The 27,141-nt window shown below is 44.5% G+C and overlaps 1 protein-coding gene across 1 annotated transcript in view; it reads left to right on the plus strand.

Annotated features, from left to right (window-relative positions):
* Nucleotides 1-25,210, plus strand: part of cacng5a (calcium voltage-gated channel auxiliary subunit gamma 5a) — a 45,060-nt gene extending 19,850 nt beyond the window's left edge. The window contains exons 3-6 of the mRNA XM_039655996.2: nt 8,747-8,833; nt 17,630-17,770; nt 17,983-18,128; nt 23,817-25,210. Coding sequence (XP_039511930.1) covers nt 8,747-8,833; nt 17,630-17,770; nt 17,983-18,128; nt 23,817-24,074 — 632 coding nt within the window. The 3' untranslated portion in view covers nt 24,075-25,210. The remainder of the gene's footprint in view (nt 1-8,746; nt 8,834-17,629; nt 17,771-17,982; nt 18,129-23,816) is intronic.
* Nucleotides 25,211-27,141: the final 1,931 nt, after the last annotated feature.

The following is a 27,141-nucleotide window of genomic DNA, read 5'->3' on the forward strand; positions in this document are numbered from 1 at the left end:
GAACTCTTTTGGATAACACTGGGATATTGACCCTTCCAGAGGAAAGTGCGGGCAGGGCACGCCTTGGGCTTCATAAGCTAAGGTGATGCCATCCACTATCCAGTGGGCCAACCTCTGCTCGGAGACAGCCTTCCCTTTCTGCTGGCCTCCGTAACAGACAGAGAGCTGATCTGAGGTCCTGAGGCTTTGCGTTCTGTACACGTAAAGACGCAGAGCGTGAACGGGACAGACAAAAGCCAGGGCTGGGTCTGCCTCCTCCGAAGGCAGCGCTTCCAGGTTCACTACCTGGTCCCGGAAGGGAGTGGTAAGAACCTTGGGCACGTATCTGGGCCAGGGTCTCAGGATCATGTGAGAGTTATCTGGGCCGAATTCTAGGCATGATTCGACGACCGAAAATGCATGCAGGTCCCATACCCTCTTGATAGAGGCCAATGCAACCAGGAGAACTGTCTTACAGGACAAGATTTTTAAAGGAGATCTCCAGTGTAAAATGAACCTTGGGTCTGGTAAAACATTGGTACCTAGTCAACCGTTCTCTGAGATTTGTTTTCATGATAATCGAATGTAAAGAGTTTTATCTCTAAAAACTGTTTAGCGTATAATGCTAGTACTGGGGGCATTTACTAAGTAAAAAGAAATCTCTAGTTTATACCACTAACAAGGCTCAAAAAAACCCCAAACCAACACAGTAACATAATGAGGGTCCCTGCATGCAAAATTAAGCATTGAGTTTTTTTTCATGGTTCGGTTACGACACGCCTCATAATCAAAGCCCAACAGGGGAGTTTCAGACTCATATTCTCTCTTGAATATGAGTATGACGAAGTCAGGCTAGTTGTGACTAGTAAGATAAGATTATTTACTCGTAACAACTACAAAAGAGAAAATATGAAAATAGAGACTAGTTGGTTAAAATGATTAAATGTTAAAATGGCTTGCCATAATGCGGCAGGAGCCTAGATCACCCTGACAGTTGATGTACGCAACGGTTGCAGTGCTGTCCGTACGGACCAGTACTTGCCTTGTAGCGGCGTTTTGAAGCGGCCCAACGCAAGATGTACTGTGAACAAACAATGGCACCACAGACGTACCCAGGGTGGGGCAGCGCGGCGGAATGCAGGGACCCGACTCGGACGGCATAGCGGCCCGGGGTGGGGTCTGAGTGTGAAGTGCAACACGTACCTGCTTCCGTCGAATGGCAGAGTGTGTGTGCGGAGCCGTCAGTGCATCCGGAACACGGCCACTGCTGCTCACTGGCAATGAAGGAGGGGCTTTAAGGGGTGACAAGGCATAGTGTCGTTGACCACCAAGCACGCCCACTTGTGACCTAGAGGTTTCAGAAATTGCTCTTTTGTTAAAAAAGTGGGTACCACTGGTCCGTGGGTCAGTGGCAGAAACAAAAGATTCTCTGCCCGGCCGTCCACCGGGGGAAGGAGCGGTGCCTTAACCACCTCCTGAAGAGCAACTTTATCCACCTATGGGTCACCCATCCCAGGTTCGTTTGCACCTGTGCTTGCCTCCTGGTTTGGCAGCGGCCTGGACTTCCCGTGGCCTGTTCCATGCTGAGGAGGGATGGTGGCTGCTGCTACTCAGGGTTAGCGGGAGCGGAGCGGGAGGTCGACCTCGGTGCAAACACGAGAGGCAACTATTGTGGCCGTCTGCTGGCTCCAAGGAACGACCGCATCCAGAAATGCACATGCGGAATGACATCCTAAAAAGGATGCAGGGTCACACTTGTGCTCTTTTAAAAAATCTAAAAAAGAGAAAAATAACTCTCTCAGTGCTGAAGCACCCAGGGATAGCCGCGGTGTAATTAGGGTGCACACTCACGAGAGGAACGCCCAAGGAGACTTACACACACAGAAATACACACACACAAGCAATGCTGTGAAAACAACAGTTGTGAGCTGTAATGCTCGCAGCCACCGCTGATCGCACCTTCATACCAGCACTGGAACAGAGTATTCTCCTTCTTTAGTCTCCAACGAGGCAGCAGTCTGCAGAAACTCAGAGTCAAAACGAAATCTCGGTTCCGAAGTGAAAGACAGTGAGTGCTTGCGCCCGCTCTGCGGGGCGTGGCATGGGGCGTGTGGCGCTTCTTGCGCACGCCAACATTCATTGGCTCGTTCTGTAGATCCTCGAAGTTGATAGGACTCCCTGAAGTGATCCCCTAACGTTGTCATGTTGACGTCGAATGTGAGTGACTGAAAGGGAACCAAATATTCCACTATAGCAGTTGACCCTCTGGGCCCTATTTTAACGATCTGAAATGCAAGTGTCAAAATGCAAGTAACTTTGTGGGCGGATCCCAGCGCTGTTGCTATTTTCCTGGTGGGATAAATGCCTCTTGCGCCTGGCGCAAATCTAAAAGGGGTTGGTTTGAAATAGCTTCATTATTCATAGGTGTGGTTTGGGCATAACGGAAATAAACCAATAAGAGCATCATATCACATTCCCTTTAAGAGCATGATGAACGAGGTGCGCTTGTTCCATGGCGCAATTATATTTTAACGGCACATTTACCAGACGCGCTTCAGCATCGGTTCACAGCCGAGAGATCGATGTTCTCGTCAGGGCCGTGAAAGAAAGATAAGTGACATTGGGGATGGGACAAACCCACCCAAATTAGCTTCGGTTAAATGTGCATATAATAATTTGGGTAAATGTCTAAGCTTTATGCCTATTTTTCCCATCGTCATGGACACAATAATGATTTCCCTCATGTTTAACCTTTAACGTGTTAAACCTGCCTCGTCCCATCCAGGAGCCACACGTGTAGTCTCCACAGATCGGGACGAGGGTGCCCCAGGGTGCCCAGTCTCTGAGAGAGGAGGTCCTTCCTCAGAGGAATTGGCCAAGGAGGTGCTGTCGCGAGGAGTTTCAGTTCGGAGAACCAGGTCTTGGTGGGCCAATACGGGGCTACCAACAAGACCTGCTCCTCGTCCTCCTTGATCTTGCACAGAGTCTGTGCGAGAAGGCTCACTGGGGGAAACGCATACTTGCGTAGACCCCGCGGCCAGCTGTGCGCCAAGGCGTCTGTGCAGAGCGTGCCCTCGGTCAGAGAATAAAACAGGGCGCAATGGGATGAGTCGTGGGAAGCGAACAGATTTAACAGTGCCTCCCTGAACTGGTCCCATATCAGCTGGACCGACTGGGGATGGAGTCGCCATTCGCCAGTAGAGACTGGACGGAACCATGACAGCTCGTCGGCTGCCAGGTTGCGCTCTCCTGGAATGTACATAGCACAAAGGGACCTCAGGTGCTTCTGTCTCCATAATAGGAGGTGGCGTGCGAATTGCGACATCCGACGTGAGCGTAGACCACCCTGACGGTTGATGTACGCTACTGTTGCGGTATTGTCTGAACGGACAAGTACGTGTTGACCCCTGAGCAGCGCTCGAAAGCAGTGCAGGGCCAGGTGTACTGCCAGCAACTCGAGGCAATTGATATGCATAAGGCGCTGAGGTACTGTCCAGGAACCCGCTGCTGCATGTCCATTGCACATGGCTCCCCAACCCGTGGCAGAGGCATCTGTGGAGACAACAACATGCCTGGAAACTCGCTGAAGAGGGACCCTGGCCCGTAAAAAGCTGAGGTTCGTCCACGGGAAGAAGGTCTGACGGCAGGTCGGAGTTACTGGAACTCTGAGCGTACCACGATGCCATGCCCACCTCGGGACTCGATCGCGAAGCCACAGCTGAAGCGGTCTCATATGAAGCAGTCCGAGCGGCGTTGCCGCGGCTGCAGATGCCATATGCCCCAGGAGCCTCTGAAAAAGTTTCAGTGGGACCGCACTCTTGCCCTCGAACTGTTGAAGCCAAGCCAGCAGTGAGTGTGCTCGCTCGCTCGTGAGCTGCGCGCACATGGCGACCGAGTCTATTTCCATACCGAGAAAATAGATCCTCTGCACTGGGCAAAGTTTGCTCTTCTCCCAATTGACCCGAAGGCCCAGATGGGTTAGGTGCCGGAGCACAAGGTCTCTGTGTTCGCAGACCTGATCTCGAGAGTGTGCCAAGATTAGCCAATCGTCAAAATAATTCAGGATGCAAACCCCGTGTTCGCGAAGGAGAACAAGGGCTGCCTCGACGATCTTCGCAAAGACGCGAGGGGACAGAGCCAACCCGAATGGGAGAACCGTGTACTGATATGCCTGTCCCTCGAAAGCAAACCGAAGAAACGGTCTGTGTCGAGGTAAGATGGAGACATAAAAGTACGCGTCCTTCAAGTCCCGCACATCAGCCAGGTTGAGCCACAGATAACGCTCCTGGACCATGCTAGTGGCCATCACCTGACCCCGGGAGCGTGCAGCCACTTTAGTCGCCCCATGCAGTTCCCCATGCAGTTCGGGGAAGTAAGGAATTGGGGTCGGCTGCGGCCGTGAAGCAGCAACCTTGCCCAAAAACCAATCATCCATCCGTGAGCGATCGGGGCAGGGCGGCTTCGTTTTTCTTTGGTTCCACTCTAGCCCAATGCTCAGGGCGGCCCGAGACAGCATGGCTGTCATCTCGGGATCAGACACGGGCAACGCTGGCACTCCCAAGGGAGGCAACCCAGCCGCATCCTCAGTTCCTGAGGAGTCTAGCCCACCTTGTGACGCCACGATCGACATCGTGTCCTCCTCCGGAGCATCGAATGAAACAGACGGCACCTCCGAAGAGGCGCTCGTCTGAAGCACCGCAGCACTCGCGGGTTACAACACTGCTGCGGGGGGTGTGGCCCGAGCAACAAGCATTGGGTTTTTGTTCCACACCGTCAACGTCAGATCACCCTGTCCGCGAGCCGAAGAGCATCCCCTCGAGGAGGAAGCAGATCGGGTTGCAGATGCGGGGACTCTCACTGTAAGGTCATTGAGTCTAGATCTCAGTGTCGCGATGGTCATGTTTCCACAGAAGGAACATAAATCATCCACGAGCGCTGCTCTAGCATGCTCAATGCCCAGGCACACAAAGGAGTGCCCATCAGAGGAAGACAGGTTTCAACCGCAACCAGAAGAACACGGGCGAATTATCTTTAAAAAGACGTGCCACATGCAGCTCTTTCAGAAGAGAGGAGGAAATTCACTCTGCAGCGCTGAGGTGACCAGGGAGAAGCGCAAAGTCTGGCAGACCACTGCACAGATCGTAGGCAATGCAGGATCTCGCTGGGTACCGCCGTCACACCAACACTGGACAGGACGCTCGTCTCGAAGAGTTTAACTCAGTATCAATGGCTTGTGGAGTGAAGAGGTTCTCTTGGCTCCGAAGCGAAAACATACTGCGGTTGCGTCCGCTTCCTCCTTTTATACTCACAAGGTGGGGCGGAGATACGCTATGCAAATTCCGCAGACCCATGGCACAAACAGTAGCTGTTTTCGGACCAAGTCTATATACAATGTCCAAAGAATTAAGGTGACGAGGCAGATTCCGGTGAAAAGTTTCCGAAGACATCCAGGGTGATCTTCTTTACATTCTCATTGTTAGATTCGTATTTTAAAATATAAAACAGTCATTTAAACTGTAATAATATTGCACAATGTAAATGTTTTACAGCATCAAATAAAAGCAGACTTGATGAACATAAGAGACTTCATTTAAAAACATTAAAAAATCTTATCGACCTAATCATTTGAGCAGAGTTGTATTTAACAAAACGAATTACAGACACAGTGAAAATTATTTTTGTAGTTTAAATTCTGTTCATTCATTTATTAGATCATGCAAAATAGATAGCCTATTGTTTGCAGACATTTTGAGAGTAATTCCTAATGTATTATTTAAAGCTACACTGTGTGATTTTTACCCCCATCTAGTGGTGAAAAGGTATATGACCATCCAGTGAATATTAGTTTCTGTTCCTCTCAATTCTGATTTCGTTTTAACTCCTACGGTGGCCAATGTAGTCCAAGATTAACATGGCTTCCATTTCGACCTAGTCCATGAGTGTTAACTCAAACGTAAACGCGAAAGACGAAGCTTGAATTAACGGGTATGTCCGTCTTGGGTATGTAATGTACATTCAAGATGGAGGGACAACATGGCGACCGACATTAGAACCCCTTACCCGTATTTATTTTCAATGGCATATTATACACTCACGAGAATACTTTATTACTTGAACGAAGTAAATATACATTAAAGAACACATATATTTTTGAAAGAACTAAGTCAAGTCAAGTCAAATATATTTATATAGCGCTTTTCACAATACAGATTGTATCAAAGCTGCTTCACAGTATCAATCAAGACAACATCACAGTGTTTGTTTATTCATGAAAAAAGACAATCAAGATTGGTAGAGCTGATCAATGGTATGATGGGTCATTTAATTTGAATATCCCCAACTGAGCAAGCCAAAGGCAACAGTGGCAAGGAACCAAAAAACTCCATCACGTGACCCGATGGTGTCCTAAAACTCCATCAGATGACCCAATGGAGAAAAAAAAACCTTGGGAGAACCCAGGCTCAGTCGAGGGCCAGTTCTCCTCTGGCGTTTATGAACTAGAGGCCAAATTTACAGTAACTGTAAGATAAAAAATTTATATGAATGCCAGGCTAAATAAATGCGTCTTTAGTCTAGTTTTAAACTTGGAGAGCGAGTCTGAGCAACCAACAATATCAGGAAGGCTATTCCAGAGCTTCGGAGCTAAATGTGAAAATGCTCTCCCTCTTTTGGTGGATCTGGATATCCTAGGAATGACCAGAAGCCTCGAATTTAGTGATCTTAAAGAGCGCGTTGGATTGTAGGTAGGGCGATAGAAGATCTGTTAAATAGACTGGAGCTAAACCATTTAGGGCTTTATAAGTCAAAAGCAATACCTTGGAATTAATACGGAACTTTATAGGTAACCAATGAAGTGATGATAAAATCGGTGTTATATGATCATATTTTCTTGATCTAGTAAGAACTCTAGCAGCTGCATTTTGGACTAACTGTAGCTTGTTTATTGAGGATGCAGGACAACCGGCTAATAAAGCATTACAGTAATCTAGTCTCGAGGTCATGAATCATGAACTAACTTTTCTGCATCAGAGACAGATATCATGTTACATAGCTTAGCAATGTTTCTAAGGTGGAAAAAGGCTGTTTTTGCAACATATGAAATATGCTTTTCAAAAGACAGGTTGCAGTCTAATATAACACCCAGGTCTTTTACTGTATCGGATAAAGTAACAGGTGTAGATTTAAAATCTTCGTTTCCCCTTGTTATTTAATTTAATGAAAAGACACCAGTCATTCTGCCAATATATGTTATTTATTTTACCAATTTATATAAGACATAAGGGAGAGAGAGTATAATGGACCCGCAAAGATCGTCCTTGTTGCTTCTGTATTTTTCCCTCTCTCTGCCTAAACAAAGAACTTACACAGTACATATAGCTGTTCCAGAGAAACATCTGCTCTCCATCAATCATTGAAATGTATATTCTGCTCCACGGAAAGAAACATAATACACTCAACTTCCCCCCAAAGTCCCCCAAACTCTAAAAGTCTTCCACATACAGTATTCAGAAAAGTTTGATTCATAAAAATGTAGATTATAAATGATTATGAATATATATGAAAAGTATAAAAAATGTATATGAAAAGTGTAAATCACATGCATAATACTAACGATTATAATTATTAATAAAAACAATAAAAAAACTAAAAACAACATTAAATGATGAGATTGTGAATCTTCACAGGGCATCCTAATATGTTAAAGTTGTGCTGCGAAAGGTTTTGTGGACGGTTTTTAGAACCGATAAGTATTAGCTCTGTCTTGTTTGGATTTAATAAAAGAAAATTACGCGTGAGTGTTTTTAGCTAAGAATAAACTAAAAGACAACAACATTTTGCACAAGGGTCACATCTATTTATGGGTCCAAATGGTTCTGGGCAAGTATGGCGTATTGAGTGGCCTTGTTACTAAAAACATTTCAAAGCAAATGTTTGACCTACAAACCTTTGTGTCACACAGTAGTGTAGCTGATATACTGATTGTGGTCCACTGGATTAAAAATACATTGAATACTTTCAAATATGTATCAAGTTTGCATAAACATCAGAATCTCACAAAACATAAAATCTCACAAAATCTAGTCAAGTTAGTTGAGAGCAAGATAAATAAAATAACAAAAACAGCCTCTTTCTCAAAACTCTTCTTTGTAATCTAATGACATTACTTGCTTAGGAACCGGGAACACGTCCCATAAATCCTGATGTACTTGGTACATCATAAGAAGGATGGTGTCTAGGCTAATATTAGTCTCTCTGTTTATCCCGAGGGACCCTCTATGGTGGACCTGCACCTGGACCCATCCCAACTCATCCTTAAGTGCCGGCTTCATCGACACGACAGCCATCGGCACTGATCCTCAACAACTCGTCTCCATACCGGCGTGATTACTCGGACTTCCAAACATGGAAATGGACAAATGCTCTTAAAGTTTCGATCCAATTTGTCTTGTAATGCTACCCGAATCACACACTGTTCCTTCATTGGCCAGAGGCGAACTTGCCCTCCGACTGAGCCTGGTTTCTCCCAAGGTTTTTTTGACTTGCTTAGTTGGGGACATTTAATTTTCAACAATAATATTGATCTGTGTTGTATTTTTTGCATGTTATTACTGTGTAGCTGCTTTGATGCAATCTACATTGTAAAAAGCGCTATAAAAATAAAGGTGACTTGACTTGACTGAAAACGGGTATGATGATTGTATGATATATTTTTGCTGTCTTCACAGATAGCATGTTCATGTTTGTTTTGTTTTGTTTTTTTTTTAAGGAGAGGAGAAGGGTCGCTGCTTCACTATTGAATATATGATGCCCATGAATGTTCAGATGACATCAGAGTCTACAGCCAGTGTCCTGAGTGAGTCTCCTTTCCCAAACTTGGTTTAAAAAATGGCTTCTCTTTGTGCATGTTGTTTAGTCACTAAAGCACTAATGAGGAGAATTTATTGTGAGTGGAATTTCTCTCACTGCTTTTTTTGGAGTGTTCACACTTGGCAGGTTTAGTTAGATCAAATCAAATTTGCTCTGTCGTTTATTTGAATAACTCAATTCAATTCAATTCAAATCATTTTATTCATCCCCAAGGGGCAATTTAAATGACTGAATTTAAATCAAATATTCAACTACACACATTAAAGGTGCATCTGTAAAAATTGAGGTTAAAATATCCCAAAAATGAGCTACAAGCATCAAAAGAATGAGAAGAAACAAGGTTGATTATGTCATTAAAAAAATTACAAGTTATAGTGCTGCCGAGATATTAACCTGAATTAGCATGCTAAATTACTAGCCCCGGCCCGGCAGGTGTCGTAATACCAGTTTCGGCCATGCGAGGCGGTATGCGGGCAGCCAACATTACCACCAGCCAAACTGCAATAGACGAGTAAGTTGCGCGGCTTGTGTGTACTTGAACCTGATGTCAGTCGTGTGGAAAATACAGCCCACTACTACATTTCAGTTCAGGGATGAGTTTAAAAAATGATTGGTCGATATTATGCATGAGGAATAGATTTTGGTAAGTTGTAACATACTGTATCTTTCAACAGTGTTCGTGTTCTTTTACCATTAGCTTGTAGAGATGATCGGTCACGTACGTTAGGGACCTGTCGTGTAAAGCCCCAAAACTGTATTTATTGTTTGAATTGCGTAATAAAATTAAGAGAATCTGAGAGCTGACATCGGTCTCCGTGTCCTGTGCATAACAAAATTGATGTGTGGCGTGAGAGTGTGTGAAAAGTGTTGTGAGAGTTGGCAGCTCTGAAAGACACTAGCTTGGTCCACATCAGGGAATGCTGTCTGTCAAATTAATTAAAACTAATGATAAAAATGTAATATGAACAAAACGCCAAAATACCATAAAACTAGAAATAATAGCCTGGGCTTTAATTTTCCCATATCGTCGAAATGCACCGACTTGTCTATGAGACGGCCTTTATAATTTAGTATTGAGATGTTGTTCATTTAGTCTCTAATCTCTGAAAATCTCCAAATGCTCCACGTGAATCTGCGACCTTCCAACCTTTTACTATCGTGTCAATTGATTTAATTAATATGCACGAGGGAGACAGAGCAACACAGCGCTCGCCCGTGTTGTTTGAAGACATGAGAGTGCGCGCGGCCGCGGAGGTATTTCTGGAGGTATACTGTTACGGAGCAGGCTCCCGCTCCGCCTCCTCTCAACCAGCAGAGGGAGCCATCACCGGAGTATTAATCATAGCAGGACTCCATTCTCCATAATGCACCACTACTGGGACTGATTACACACACACCTGAATCTCATCGGACTTCCTATATAAGCCACACTCATACATTCACCCAGTGCGAAGTATTGCATTGCCACGGCTGTAATGACTGAGCGTTTTTCCCTTGCCTGCCTTTCCTGTGTACCGACCTTGATCTGTTCTGCCACTCTCGTTAGCCTGCTGCCTGCCCCGACCCGGATTGTTTTGGACTATTGTTGTTTGCTGCCTGTCCTGATTCTCTGCCTGTTATTCGACCATTCTCTGAGCCTGTTCTGTGATAACCCTGCCTTGCCGATCTCTGACCCTTGCCTGTCTGACTTACCTTCAATAAAGCTGCATATGGATTCAAACATGTCTCGGGTGCCGTTACAGAATACTTCGCCGACCACGAATGGCCATTACCACAGACTCTAATGGAACTACAACGTTTTCTAGGATTTGCAAACTTTTACAGAAGATTTATCCACAATTTCAGCATCATTGCTGCTCCTCTCACGGCTATGACCAAACGCCCATCATCCAAATTGAAATGGATTCTGCGAGGCAGAACAGGCGTTTAAAGAACTGAAATCCCGATTCACGTCAGCACCCATCCTCCATCATCCAGATCCCGAGAAGCAGTTCATTGTGGAGGTGGATGCGTCCAGCACTGGTGTAGGAGCAGTGTTGTCGTAACGACAAGGAAATCCAGAGAAAATGTATCCATGCGCCTTTTTCTCCCGCAAACTTTCACCGGCTGAGCGAAATTATGATGTGGGGAACAGAGAACTACTGGCTATGAAACTTGCACTAGAGGAATGGCGACATTGGCTGGAGGGAGCAAGTCAGCCCTTCATCATTTTCACGGATCACAAGAATCTAGAGTATTTACGGTCGGCTAAACGTCTCAACCCTCGCCAAGCAAGATGGGCGTTATTCTTCACCCGTTTCCAGTTTACTGTCACATATCGCCCAGGGTCCAAAAATATCAAGGCTGATGCACTTTCCCGTCAAGCTGAAGGTACCATTCAAAGTCCTGCTTCAGAAAACATCATCCAACCCAATCTACTGGTGGCTCCCGTCCAATGGGACATCATCACAGAAATCCAACAGGTTAACAGTCACACCCAGATCCCATCCGCATGTCCAGACAACCGACTATACGTCCCGGAATCTCTCAGAATCAGACTCGTCGATTACGTTCATTCAACTCCCAGCTCTGGACACCCAGGGATTACAGCAACTATCCAGCTCCTCCAAAACCGCTTTTGGTGGCCAACCCTAGCATCTGATACCACTAAACATGTGAAGAACTGTGTTAACTGTAACATGTCCAAAACACCCAGACAGCTACCTGCAGGCCTATTAACACCACTCCCCACACCTCAACGCCCCTGGTCTCATATCGCAATCGACTTCATCACCGATCTACCCAAATCTCAGGGACACACCACCATCCTTACCATAATTGACAGGTTCTCCAAGGCTTGCCGACTCATACCCCTACCCAAACTCCCCACCGCCTTTGAAACTGCTGAAATTCTCTGCAATCAAGTCTTTCGCTTTTACGGTCTACCTGAAGACATTGCCTCCGATCGTGGTCCCCAGTTCACTTCAAGGGTTTGGAGTGCGTTCTTTAAAAATTTAAACGTAAACATCAGCTTAACCTCAGGATACCATCCTCAATCCAACGGTCAGACGGAACGATTAAATCAAGAAATCACACGCTTTTTAAGGGCTTACTGTCAAAAGGAACAAACAGAGTGGAGCAGATACTTGTTTTGGGCAGAATATGCGCAGAATTCATTGGTCAAACCAGCTACAGGACTAACTCCTTTCAAGTGTATACTCGGCTTCCAACCTCCACTGTTTCCCTGGTCCGGAGAACCGACGGAACTACCTTCTGTAACAGAATGGCTACGAAAGAGTGAAATGATCTGGAATCAGGCCCATACTCATCTTCTGCATGCTGTCCGAAGACAAGAACTACAGGCCAATCGTCATCGACGCCCTAGCCCTCACTACAGCGCTGGTCAATGGGTGTGGCTCTCCACTAGAGATCTGAGACTCCGACTTCCCTGCCGTAAACTCAGTCCCAGGTATGTTGGTCCATTTCAAATAGTAAAACAAGTTACCCCTGTGTCTTTTCGCTTGGATTTGCCTGCTGATTACCGCATCTCTCCTACCTTCCATGTATCCCTCCTGAAACCTGCTGTGGGCCCGAGGGGAGTGTCGGAAGTGGGAGTCACAGCCCCAGATCCTGCACCGCTCCTGATCAACGGCGAGGAGGCATACCGTGTGCACGAAGTGCTGGACTCCAGGCGCCGGGGTAATGTTCTCCAGTATCTGGTGGATTGGGAGGGGTACGGTCCGGAGGAACAATCTTGGATCAACGCCAGTGATATTCTGGACCCATCACTCACAGAGGAATTCCACCGCAACTATCCGGAGAAACCGGCCCCTCGACCTCGTGGAAGACCCCGGCGTCGTCAACCTTCTCGCCTCAGGAGCTGCTCGCAGGAGGGGGGCTCTGTTACGGAGCAGGCTCCCGCTCCGCCTCCTCTCAACCAGCAGAGGGAGCCATCACCGGAGTATTAATCATAGCAGGACTCCATTCTCCATAATGCACCACTACTGGGACTGATTACACACACACCTGAATCTCATCGGACTTCCTATATAAGCCACACTCATACATTCACCCAGTGCGAAGTATTGCATTGCCACGGCTGTAATGACTGAGCGTTGTTCCCTTGCCTGCCTTTCCTGTGTACCGACCTTGATCTGTTCTGCCACTCTCGTTAGCCTGCTGCCTGCCCCGACCCGGATTGTTTTGGACTATTGTTGTTTGCTGCCTGTCCTGATTCTCTGCCTGTTATTCGACCATTCTCTGAGCCTGTTCTGTGATAACCCTGCCTTGCCGATCTCTGACCCTTGCCTGTCTGACTTACCTTCAATAAAGCTGCATATGGATTCAAACATGTCTCGGGTGCCGTTACATATACTGCCCCCATCTGGTATGGAATATGGTGTATGATTTGATTTTAAATGCCAGAGGGCACCTTTAATACATCATTAATAAAAATAAATCTGCCATCCCTGGTGCACACCAAACAAGCGGACATCTAAACAAAGCAAAAACAGGAAGCAATGTTACAAAATGTAACCGTAAAAAGGATAGAATGGTCAACCATAATTTTTTGCTCATCATAGGAGTCAGGTCACACAGTTCGGTACAGGCGTTGTAACCGCCACCTCCTTGCAGTAGATCTCCGGGTGCTGTTTTGACTCTTTTATACATTTTATAAGCTCTTAGTGAGGTCTCAGCTGGTAAAAATACCATACTGTATGTATACAGTGAGCCCATTTAGCCCAGCACACAGCATTGTTTTTTTGGGTGTTCTGTAACAAAATGTACATCATAAAAGTTGTTATTTGTTAACTTTAAGTTGTGTGTTAAAAATTGCATAGTGAACACTAAATGAATCAGGACTGAATGTTTAACTGTCTTTTTTGGTCCTGACCAAAAGAACCAAACTACAAGTTTGAACACACCCTAAATGTGTTGCACTATGACTTACTACTATAAATATGGTTTGAAAATACTTTAGGATTTTCACAGTTTAAGTTGTTATCTACTAAGATTTGATTGGCTGCTGGCAGGCATTTTTGTTGATCTGCCTGATAATGGCAAGTATACACTTCTGACACAAAAATATATGCTACACCAGTGGTTCTCAAACTTTTTAGCCAGGACCCCTAAACTAACATCAAGGAGATCTTGCGACCCACAGCATACACAAACAATAAACAAACAAAAAAGTGGTTTTAAATCCACTTCCTATGGACCTTGAATAAAACATAAAAAAGGTATCATGCAATTCTTATAACTTTCACTGCAAGTTTATTTTCCACAATTATGAGAAAACAAGTCAGAACGACACTCAATTTGTAGATAAAAAAAATCGCAATTATCAAATGTTTTCTTATGTGGCTGAAATTTGTGCTTCCATAACTTCAACTTTACTGTACCTTTCAGTGGGATGGGTGCACTTGTTTTTCGGTGCACAAAAGATTAATCTGTGGCCTGATGTTGGATACGGCTACTCGCAGATCGTCCTCAACATCAAGACGTGATCTGTATTTATTTTTCATGTATGTGACAGCGGAAAAACTCTTCTCGCACAAATACGTAGATCCAAACGGAAGCAGTACATCCATAGCCACATCGGATAACTCTCTGTATTCTTCTGCCACTGCGATCCAAAATTCAGGTAGTGTGGAATTGGAAAATAAAGTTTTTAATGTCCGATCACTGGACAGCTCCAGCAAAGCATCTTCCAGTTTTGTGGGGAGATTAGTCCTAGTTTCAGTGAATGGTTGTCGTATCCAGTCATACAGTTCTGGTTGCGTCTCTTTTGGAAAATACTTCTGGAATTGTTCCAAAAGGCAGTGGAGATGACCAGTGATGTGTGTTTTCAAGTTCCCGAGACTCAGTCCATTCTCCTCCAGACGTTCATCCAGCTCAGGAAACATCTCCACATTACCTTGTTCAACTCGCTCAGCCCATCTTTCCAGCTTTTTCACAAATGCATCAATTTTCTCATTCATTGTCAAGATGTTTGTGTTTGGACCTTGTAATGAAAGATTAAGCATGTTAAGCCTTTCAAATATACAGGCCAAATAAGCAAGTTTTGATAACCAATCTGGATCTTTCAGGTGGTGCGCGAATTCAGATTTAGATTCTTTCAACAACGAGTGCACTTCGTCACGCAGTTCGTAAAGCCGGCCGAGTGCCTTCCCGCGAGATAACCACCGGACTTCGGTATGAAACAGTAGCGCTTCGTGCTGCGAGCCCATCTCATTGCAAAGGGTGGCTAGCAGTCTACTGGTTACTGGACGTGACTTTATGTGATTTACAATTTTTATTGCACTTTTGAGAACACTGTTAAGCTCACTGCCAAGTGCTTTGCTAGCAAGAGACTCACGGTGAATGATGCAGTGCGTAAACTTAACATGAGGAGCCACTTCTAAAACCTTTGCCTTCAGTCCCTTATTTTTACCTACCATTGCACCTGCACCATCAGTACATACGCCAACACAGTTATCCCATGAAAGTCGCATCTCTTTTAGTCTGGTGTCCAGCTTGTTGAAAATGTCACTGCCCGTACAAGTCCCCTCCAGCACCGAGCAGAAAAGCATTTCCTCGTGCAGTTTTCCATCAAATGTGTATCTGATGAATGCCAGCAACTGAGCAGAATTAGACACATCTGTAGATTCGTCGAGCTGTAACGCATATTTCTTTCCATTTAACCTATTAATCAATTGACTCTTTATGTCTTTTGAAATATCATGAATACGGCGAGCAATCGTGTCATTCGACAATGGGACAGTCATAAGCTCACTTGCAATTTTCTCGCCATGCATGGCCCGACACATAGCCACAGCTGCGGGCTTAATCAAGGTTTCACCGATCGAGTGTGGCTTTTTGGACTGTGCTATCAGGTATGCCACCTCATAAGATGCCTTCAGAGCATTAGCGGTAATTTGGGTTTGTTGTGCGAGTGTGCGTTTTTGATTCTGTAATTCCTTCTCTTTTCTGCGAAAAAAGTCTATAGGTTTTTCAACACAAGCAGGGTGTCTTGTCTCCAAATGTCTCTGCATTTTTCCTGGCTTCATACTTTCATGGGCAAGCACTTCTGAACAGATTACACACTGAGGATGGTCCACGTCGTTGACAGTAGAGCAAGTGAATCCATACTTTATGAATTCCTCTTGATATTTCCGACGTTTCCTACATTGGTCAGAAGGGGTCTTGCTCTTGTGTTTAGTAGATGTACACGGTTCAGATGACTCAGGCAGACTGTCCACAATTTCCTCAACTTTTTTAACCTTGCGAATTACAAATTTATCCATTCTTGAAGTTGCAGTTTCCACGTGCAGTTGCGTGCGCTATTGATAACAAGCGATCAGTCGCCACACGGTGACGTCATATCTTCGAGTCAAGAAATATATATATTTTTTTTAATTGAAACCTAATCACTTCAGTCTTTAAAAATAAGAAAATATTTAAAAAAAGTAGTTGTACTATTAATTTTTCAGTATTGAAAAATATTTATTGTAATCTGAAAATAAATAAATTTTTCAAACCAACTCGCGACCCATTGAAATCATTCCGCGACCCCCCGAGGGGTCGCGACCCCCAGTTTGAGAACCACTGTGCTACACAGTGGCAACCTTGACTAAAAAAAATGTAAAAAAAAATCTATACACTTTACAAACCTCGAAAAGTAAAGACCTTAAAAATGGTTTTCTTGTGTTTTATGCAATGAGTGGTGACAATATATATTTGATTTAGCAATATATATTTGTGGCATTTTTTTGTACAACAATGTATTTGTTCAATTCTTTTAGTATTGTAGTTTACACATAGATTGCTTTTATTTACATTTTTTTCAGTATCAACTTTTAGAATTCGGTATTCAAAATACTTTTGACTGTTCTTGAAATATCTATGGTTGAAATTAGCAATACAATCTGAGATTCAGTTATTAATTTGAGGTATTACATTTTCACAAAAAGTAAAAATTGAGATATGAAAATAAGTAACAGTTAGTCTTTTGATTCTTGATTAGTGAGTTGCATATGTATGTCACTGTGTCAGAGGTCTCTAAAGGGTTGAATGATTTTCAATTAGTCTTAGTAGCAGGAATTGATATCCAATAACACAACATGTTTGTCTATTCAACTAATCACTCTCTTTTAACCCCTCACATGATCCTTAAATGCAGGGGTGTGTTAAGAGCATTATAAATAGGGATGTGTGTGTGTGTGTGTGTGTGTGTGTGTGTGTGTGTGTGTGTGTGTGTGTGTGTGTGTATGTGTGCGTGCGTGCGTGCGTGCGTGCGTGCGTGCGTGCGTGCGTGCGTGTGTGTGTGTGTGTGTGTGTGTGTGTGTGTGTGTGGGGAGGGGGGGTGGGGGGGGGCTTGGCTGAGGCACTGCTTTAAAAGAAGGTGGCCAAAAGTGACATGAGCACAATTAAGAAACATGATAAATTATATAATACTCATGGTTATCTAAGGGAGCTAGTTTAAACTTAAATTGAATTGTATCACTGCAAACTTTATATAGACGCAGTGAAATGTTTAAAGCCAATGTATATTTCTTCATGATAATGTTGGTGAAATTGCATGTGCTTAAAATTTCCAGATTTCGGAGGGCACCATGTAGTTCTGCCCCTCCTCACATGAACACCAAACCTCACATGTATAATACACCATAAATTTGGTGTACCACCAAGAGGGCAATAGTAAACAGATAGTTTACTTATGTATTTGCTCTTTATATTTTGTTACATTAATAGTGAGATTATAGAGGTTGTAGAATAATTATGTATAAATCATCAGTAATTAATTATTTGGTTTTGTTTCTAGAAATGATCCGCTCTGCTACTCCTTTTCCACTGGTTAGTCTATTCTTCATGTTCATTGGCTTTGTGCTGAGCAATATTGGACACATCCGTCCTCAACGCACTATTCTGGCCTTCATCTCTGGAATCTTATTTATCCTGTCAGGTGGGTTTGAATTCAAAGCAGTAAAAAAAGTGGAACAAGTTTTTTTGGGGACAATAATATACTTTTTTATACTAGAATTATTCTATAATGACTGACTGGATAAAAAACTTTAATAACTAAGAAAACTAAAATAATAATAATGTTTTTTTGTTTGTTTCTCTCTCTCTTCCTCTTATTTTTTCTTACTTTTTTTCTCTTTATTTCTAAAACAGGTCTGTCCCTGGTGGTTGGTCTGGTCTTGTATATATCCAGCATTAATGATGAGATGATGAACAGAACAAAAACAAATGAAGCTTATTTCAGTTATAAATATGGCTGGTCGTTTGCTTTTGCTGCAGTCTCATTCCTGCTTACTGAGGTGCTGAGATCTTTTAAACTTTGTTTCACATGATTCACTAACTGTGCTTACATTATTTTTTATCAGTTCACACTGAAATTATGTTTAAATAATCCTAGAATTATTTTCAGATGTTTTTTTTGTTTGTTTTTTTCAATTCTTGATCTGGAATGGCAAGCATGATTCAGTAACACTTTAGTTGAGGGTACAATTTTAATTAGTTGCTTCTTAGCATGCATATTACTAGGATATTGGCTGTTTATTAGTACTTATAAACACCATATTAATAACTTATTCTGTATGACCATATTCTACATCCCATCCCAGTAATTAGGAGTTTGAGGCGAAAGTTGTAGTTAATAGTTAGATAATAGTGAGAATCTAAAGTGTGACCAATGATTCCAGTAAGCCAAAACTGCTTCCACCACTTCAGGGGTTTTTCACTTTAGTATAATGCCAAAGCCATTAATTTAAAGACTGTTAAACATTACCAGCAATTTATTCAAATTGACATTTATTTAGGCCAGCTAGTACCCGGACACTTGCACTGCAGGAAATGAAACGTAGCGTCAGTTCCCTTTCAGTCAATAACGTTGGATGTAGTCGATGGTCGACTGAATGGGGATTGCATCAGAGAGCCAATGTTCTTCGAGTAGTATTGAACGAGCCAAATGGATTTGGCGTGTGTGATTCGCATCACACACTCCGCCCCCATGGCGTAGGTATAAATACGAAAGTGGATGCAGGCACTAGTTGCCTTTCGCTTTGGAGCTGATCGAATTGATGTTTCTAAAGAGTGCGGTTGTTTACAACTAGCGAGTGTGTCGGTGTTCTTCAGGAAGACTCTCCCAGTGCTGGTGTTCTACAGCGCAAGTGCAGTGGTGATCGCAAGCTTTGAGCTCTCAACTGGCCAAGGGTTTGTATGTGCTGACGGCTAGTTAGAGGGCAGAAAAGTGAGTGCTTCACTGTTTCAGTTCTCTGTTCAGTGTTGCTGCGGTAATTCCCCTGTGTGCTGTGGCACTGGTGATGGGTCGTATTTCCTGAAAGAGAAACACAAGTGCGTTTGCATCTTTTTCAAGATGTCGCTGGTTCTCAGCTCGCCACCCCAGTGCTTTTCATTTCCGAAATGCATGGAGAGCTTATTAGTGGTGAACGGCATCTTTCTCTGCCAGAAACTGCCTGAATAGCTTTTCCCCCTCACTACCCTTGATGGAGGAACAGTGAAGGGCTGCGAGTTGTCCCTCCATTGGAGCGATCTGTCATGACACCTGTGTCTGGCGGCTGCTGCCTTTTGGAGGGATTCTCGTCCCGCCCTAAGGCCTGTGAATTCTCATCCATTTCTATGGGCAGAGTTACAAAGCCTTGGGGCAAGCCGCCTCCTCTTGTATGCCATAGCGCTGCTGCAGGTCTGTTAGGCCAGGGCACCCGTGGACATGCACGAGGGTAGCCCAGACCGTGCGCTCATACTGTAGGTGAGCACCGCACTGCATCCGTCCTTGCCCTCCGGGGTATGAGTGTCGTTGCATGCGCGATTGGTCTGGCGATGTCCACCTTAGTGGTCCAGGAGCGCCATAATTTGCTCAGCCTGGTTGATTTGGCGGAGCAGACAAGGTTAGGTTCCTGGTCTCCCCAATTTCCCTGGTTGGGCTGGTCGGCGATGCGGTGGAGAACTGCGTCCAACAGTTCTCTGCTGCCCAAACTGCTGCCTCCACCCAGCCGCTGGTTGCAGTTCCTCCGCCTGCTCATCACCGAGGGGCCGTTCCCTGGCCGCTGCTCCTGCTGGGCCTCTGCTGCAGCCTCCAGCCAGACCTCAGCATTAAGCCGGCCACAGTAGGGAAACCCAGCCCGCTCCGGGCGCTGCCAAGCATTATCTCAAGCGACAGTGAGAGCATTCCAGAGCGGACCGCCCACGATGGAGGAGGATGCTCTTGGAGTTGGTCACTGATCTACTCCCTCCCCCCGGGTGATGTCCGGGTGTAGTCTTTGTTTGGTGTGCATGTTTCTGTTTCTCTGCTTTGCTCACAAATAGAGTGGAGCAAGCGGTACCCACACTTCAAGGAAAGAGCAAATTCCTCTCTTCCTGGGCCCCAAGTGGGGAAGTCTGGCGGTGTGCGACCCTGTGTTGCTGGGTGCGGTTTTCTAGAACCCGGGCATCCACCTTCTCACGCATCCCTGGCCGTCTCAAGGAGACAGGTAAGTGTCATGCATTACACTCAGACCCTTCTTCGAGTCAGGTCCCTGTCCTCCACCTTGCTGCCTGAAGGACAGTACTTCAGATCACGATTCCTTCACTCCACAGATCATTCTGTGTTCTTGCGTTCGAAGGTGCGAAGTATCAGTACAAGGTCCTTCCCTTTGAGTGCTCCATAGCCAGTTGGGTCTTTAGCTCAACTGGGAGAGAGGATTCTCGTCTATGGGCTGAGTATCTCTTTTTTAGTTTAGAGAAGGACTTGGTCCAACACATCTCTTCAAGTAAGAGTGTGTTCGGGTGGTGATATTAGAAGTGAGAAAGGGTCCCACTGAAAGAACTTTCAGAGGCTCCTGGGGCATATGGGAGACGCAGCCGCCTGGCTTCCTCCATATGAAGACCGCTTCAGCACTAGCTTCATGATCGAGTCCCGAGGTGACAATGGCAGAACAGTACACCCTTTGTGACAACGGATCACCCTAGCCGGCTGCCAAACCCTCAGTCTGTGATCAGACCTTTCATTTCTATGGGCCAATCCACTCCTAGAACAGGGTCCACTATCACCATCTGAGGGGCCATGTGCAAAGGGCATGCTTTAATGGAGGCCTGGGTGACCTCCGACTGCATTGGCATCCATGCCTCAAGTTGTTGGAGTTCCCCTCGCTTTGATTCATCGTTGCTCAGAGAGCTGGTCTGATCGCGACCATTGCGCTATGCTTCCCTCACATCTCACTACTCGCCTGTCACCTCCTCCTTGGAGACAGAATCTTCTGAGAGACTCCATCCTCTGGTGGTCCAGCTGGGCAGGGATTTTCTCGGGCCGCAGAGTAACATCTGTTAGCCTCTCTAGAGTCCTCCCTCTGCCATTTGTTATTCTGCCTGAGGGGACAACCCTTGGACAGACACTGGCTCTCAGCTGGCCCCAGGGCTCTGCAGAAATTCATTCCCCAGTGAGCCTCCTAAAAGGCATCTGGGATTCATTGTCGCCCGGGACCCACTCAAATTCAGTTATTTCATCACACTCACATGTTGAGCAGAAATGCTTCTGTAGCTCAGTAAAATTCATCACACCCAGGTATTGAGCAGAAATGACCCCTGGAGATCCCGGGCCGGTCCTACACTAGACGCGGAGGTTCAGATGGCTATCATAGGGACATGTGGTAGTTACCATCACTTCTGCAAACACTACCTTCCTCCACCCTCAAAATGATGTTGTCACTGTCTTGGCACACATCGTGATGCAGAAGCACGGAAAGCATTTCCTGATCGTCAGGTAACTCAGGGAGCTAAGGAAAATGTCCTTGCGCCCCTCTTTATCGTTCTTGGGCCTTATCTCTGGTGCAGCTGCACTGCAGAGACCGCCCCTGAGCCACTGCAGGCAGTGAGTAAAACATTATGTGAAAACAGTTCTCCTGTTCACATGGTTTCTACTAGAGGGTAGGGACCTGCTCGCTTTCAGTCAACAAATTGTCCCTGGAGTTCACGCCAGCTACCCTTAAGAGCTGAGACCCCGGCCTGGATTGTGCCCGCGGTTTCTACTTCTCTCGTAATAGGAGCAGGTGGTGAGCCTGCAAGCGCTGCCCAGGAGGGAGCAGACCCAACCCTGGTTTTCTCTGTCCGTCCGCTTCATAGTGGTTAGACGTGTACAAAACGCAAGCTTTAGACCTCAGACCAGCTCTTACCTGTTAGATTCAGCAGAGAGGGAAGGCTGTTTCCAAGCAAAGTTGTCCCACTGATGGTGGCTACCTTCAATTTGGTGGATTGTGTGATGCAAATCACGCATGCCAGTTCCCTTTTGCTCGTTCAATAGTACTCAAAGAACATTGGCTCTCTGACACGAACATTGGCTCTCTGACACGATCCCCATTCAGTCGACCGTCTAAGGACGTTCTGGCAAGTCATGTTTTTCAAGCTTGCATCAGCTGACTCCCAGCTGATCCACGTCTACCTATAGGAATACAATGCCTATCATTTTACACATATATAAGCTCCATCAGTATTATCAGCAGCTATCATGTTTTTCAGTAGCTAATTACCCTCCTCCACCCCCAGCTCAGTCAGATTTTGGCATTCTGATTCTCCATTGAATCAGAATAAATTCGCAAATTATGTTGTACTTTTAAATCTTGAATTAATGATATCTGCAATACATTCATGTTGGTTCTGTTCTGTTTACCCTTAGGCTGCATGGATCCTGAAAGCATTGTTAGAAAACTATGGTAGAAAGAAAGAAAGAAAGAAAGAAAGAAAGAAAGAAAGAAAGAAAGAAAGAAAGAAAGAAAGAAAGAAAGAAAGAAAGAAAGAAAGAAAGGAGGGAGGGAGGGAGGGAGGGAGGGAGGGAGGGAAGAAAGAAAGAAAGAAAGAAAGAAAGAAAGAAAGAAAGAAAGAAAGAAAGAAAGACAGAAAGAAAGAAAGAAAGAAAGAAAGAAAGAAAGAAAGAAAGAAATGAACTTTTGCACCTTTAATGTGGAATTACAACCATTGCAGTGCCACTGAAAAAAATATATATAATAAAAGATTATTATTATATTGTAAACATCATTTCACTTATACATTATGTGCTGATATTACCTTATGAACTGTGATTAGTTTATAAGTTGTTACAGTGTGTTCATAATGTAATACATACATCTAATACAATAATCTAAAACATAATATGAAAAATTGTTATTACATTGAAAAATTGTTATTACATTATGAGAAGCCACATCACACTGTAGCCCAAGACTGGTTGCCCACTGAAGTTAGCAGGGTTGATCCTGGTCAGTACCTTGGGAGACCGCCTGTAAAAACCAGGTTGCTGCTGGAGGTGTTAGTGAGGCCAGCAGGGGGTGCTCACCCTGTGGTCTGTGTGGGTCCTAACTCCCCCAGTATAGTGACGGAGACACTATACAGTAACAAGCACCATCCTTCAGATGAGATGTTAAACCGAGGTCCTGACTCTGTGTAACCCCAGTGTCCTGGCCAAATTCCATCTATTGGCCCTTGCCAATCATGGCCTCCTATTAATCCCCATCCATTTAATTGGCTCTATCACTCTCTCTCTCCTCTCCTCTTCCCTACTCTCGCTCTCTCTCCTCTCCTCTGGTGAGCGAACTGGCGGCGTTGTACTGTGGCTGCTGTCGCATCATCCAAGGATGCTGCACACTGGTGGTGGTTGAGGAGAGATCCCCTGATATGATTGTAAAATGTTTTGTGAGAGCAGTGGTACATATGAAAGCGCTATATAAATTCCTCATTCATTCATTCATTCATTCATTCATTCATTCATTCATTCATTCAAGATCTTATTTTATTTAATATTAAATAATAACAGTATAAACATTTTATTATATTAAAAATGTAATACCTATTACATTAAGTTTGTTATTAAATTATGAGTTGCATAAGTATAAGAAATTCACACAGTGATTAGTAAATGAGACCCAGTATCCCGAGACACCCAAAAGAAATGTAAAATATTTTGTTGCATTTCATCAGTTTCACATTCTTCAATTTCTCTCTTTTTGTGTCACCGTCAGACAGCTGGTGTGATGTCTGTCTACCTGTTTATGAAGCGGTACACTGCAGAGGAGATGTACAGGCCACACCCAGGTTTCTACAGGCCACGCCTCAGCAACTGTTCTGACTATTCTGGCCAGTTCCTGCATCCAGATGCCAGGGCTCGTGGACGCAGTCCCTCAGACATCTCCAGTGAAGCATCCGTCCAAATGAATTTAAACTACCCTGCCCTTCTCAAATGTCCTGACTATGATCAGATGTCCTCATCGCCCTGTTGAAATTACAAATACACATTAGTGATATCTGAGACGGAGAAAGTTCTATAGCTAGTTACTGAGAATGCTATACTGGAGTGGCTTTGGCACTGGAGATCCTGTGTGTTTGGATGTTACTTACATGTCTTTGAGAGCCTTCAGTACCAATGCAGGTTTTCTGAGTTGAATGCATCAGTTGATGGTATCATGTTATTTGTAGTGACCTTCACTGATGTGTAAAAAACAGTATGCTATCTCTGCCTTTTTCTTAAAGGTCTGGATTTTTTTTTTTTTTTTTTTTTTTTTTTTTTTTGTCATTCAAACAGTCAGTTGGTTCTTTGTCAATTTTTAACCAAAAATGCAGCTGTAATTGAGAACGGATCTATGTTTAAAAAAAAATGAATAAAACAGTTAGTTTTTTAGTTGACTGTTTGTTAAAGCACATTCTAGAAAATAAGATAATGTGACTCACCAATAATCTGGACCTGCCCTTAAAAACCATAACACAGAGCTTAAATATTTATGTTTTATGTTATTATTAAGCTGTGGACTTTAGATTAAGGTTGTGTGTTTGATATGAATGTTAGTATTATTCCAGACTCCTGTTTTATTAATTAATTTTTTATTATTATTATTATTTATTATATTATTATTTTGCTACCATTTATTTTTTTTATTTTGATGGTCCATAACCTTGCACCTACATGTCAACTAACTCTCAATAGACTAGTAGTTGGGTATTAGTAGACTGGGTCAGGGGTTGTAGAATAAGGAATTACGGTTAGTAGAATAAGTTGACATGTACAAAGTTACTTATAGTCAGTAGAATGTCTGTCGAGGACCATCAAAATATAGTGTTAACAGATTTTAGACAGTCTACTAATTTTCTAATAATAATAATAAGAAAATATAAGATAAGAGTTATCTGACACGTAGGTGCAACTTTACTTATTGTCAACAGATTGTCTAAAGTGGAAAATCTAAATAAAGGGTTACCTTTTTTGTTATCTGCTTTACATTCTGGTCTAATCAGAAGATCAACACATCATGTTGCAGATACAACAATTGTTTTGATTATTACAATCTGTATTATTAATTTTCAGAATAAACATGTACAATTCTATGTATATTTTATAATAAATTTCTCCGCTGTTTATAAATTCCATTTGCTATAATTTGATATAATACAAATTATTATAAATTAATCAGAGTTAGCCTATTGTAATTTTGCAAAATATCATGTATATATCATCTAATGCTAGTTGAATTTGTCTAAAAATGAAAAGCCAGTAAGAAACAAAAGCTGAAAATATGAACATATATACTGTATTTAGTGACTCATGGACAAAATATGGCAAAGCAACCCACCCAAGGGAAAGTGAAATACCTATTTTGACCATTAAATTTAGAAAAAGAAAAAAAGAAGAAAAAAAATGTGTAAATATCACATCAAGTATATTGCCAGAGAAAATAATTAGAGTTAATTTCTCCGGTCGTCCAAAATGTACAGCACATCAAATAATACTGGCATTCAGAATCACAGATTATTCTCTTTGGAAGTATGACCAACAATTATTTTCACCGGAAAATGTCAACAATAACATTCACTTTTGTTCTGGTTCTGAACAACTAAGGGGGAAAAGCATTGCAGTAAATGAACAGTGTTGTGGTCAGAAGAAACCAGATTGAAAATTGTCCATTAGAGTATCCATTTGAGATTAGGAAGTTTTTCAGTTGATTGAACTGCGATCTGAGCAGTGGTCTGCCAGACTTTGCACTTCTCCCTGGTCGCTTCAGCGCTAAAAGAGTGAATTTTCTCCTCTCATTGAAAGAGCTGCACGTGGCACGTCTTTTTAAAGACGGTTCGCCTGTGTTCTTCTGGGTGTGGTCGATTTCTGTCGTCATCTGATGGTCACGATCGCTGCTTTGTATGCCTGGGCATTCAGCATGCAGCAGCAGCATTCCTGGATGACTCATGTTCCTTCTGTGGGAACATGACCATCTCTACACTGAGGTCGAGACTCAATGATCTCACTTGAGTGAGAGTCCCGGTCCCCCCCGCTCGATCGGTTTCCTCCATAGGGGGCCTGTCGACCCGGGGACCTGGTGATTTTACGGTGACGGTGTATGACAAAGCCCCGACGATTTCTCGCGCCACACCTCCCGCCTCGGTGCGAGAGCCAGCGAGCGTTAGTTCGATTCAGTCGGCCGCTTCTTCGGTGGTACCGGCTGCTTCGGGCAGCGCTCCAGATGATGATGCGATGTCGATCACAGCATCACTAGGCGGGCTAGAGTCCTCGGGAGATGAGGATGCGGCTGCGTTGCCTCCTTCGGGAGTACCAGCGTTGTCCGCGTCGGATCCCGAGCTGACGGCCATGCTGTCTCGAGCCGCTGGGAGTGTCGGGTTAGAATGGAACCCTCCGTCCTGCCCCGATCTCTCACGGATGGATAACTGGTTTTTGGACAAAGCTGCCGCCGCAAGGCCACGGCCAACTCCATTACCTTTTTCCCCCCGAGCTGCATGTGGAGTTATCGCGCTCTTGGGGGACTCCCCTGTCCACTCGAGAGCGCGATCTCTCCCCCGCCTTTCCCCCCCTCGAGGGTGGGGCCGCCCAGAGCGCAGAGCGCACAGAGCGCCTCCTCCCGTGGTCCTCCTAGGCACCCATCCAAAGCCTGTAGGTTCTCGTCTGCGATGGCGGCACGTTCCTGTAGAGTGGCGGGACAGGCGGCCTCCGCTTTGCATGCGATGAGCACTTTTTCAAGCGAGGATGCTCAGAGATATGCACGAGGGCGGGACTGATCCAACGGCATTCAAAGATTTGCGGTCCGCCACTGACCTTGCTCTCCGGGCAACGAAAGTGACCGCTCGCGCCGTTGGTCAGGTGATGGCCACCAGTGTGGTCCAGGAGCATAACTTTTTGGCGGTGCAGTCGAGGACTTTGCCCAGCAGTTCTCCACTGCCCAGGAGCATACGGAGGCAATCAAACACATTCTGCCCCGGCGACCAGCTGCTGCCTCCAACCAGTCGTCAGCACAGATGCCTCCCGCTGCTCGCCGCCAAGGACGCCCCCCGCGGCTCCCCTCCCTCCCG

The sequence above is a fragment of the Pimephales promelas genome, chromosome 8 (genome assembly GCF_988280905.1).
Source record: "Pimephales promelas chromosome 8, fPimPro1.hap1.1, whole genome shotgun sequence".
In the NCBI taxonomy this organism is placed as follows: Eukaryota; Metazoa; Chordata; class Actinopteri; order Cypriniformes; family Leuciscidae; genus Pimephales; species Pimephales promelas.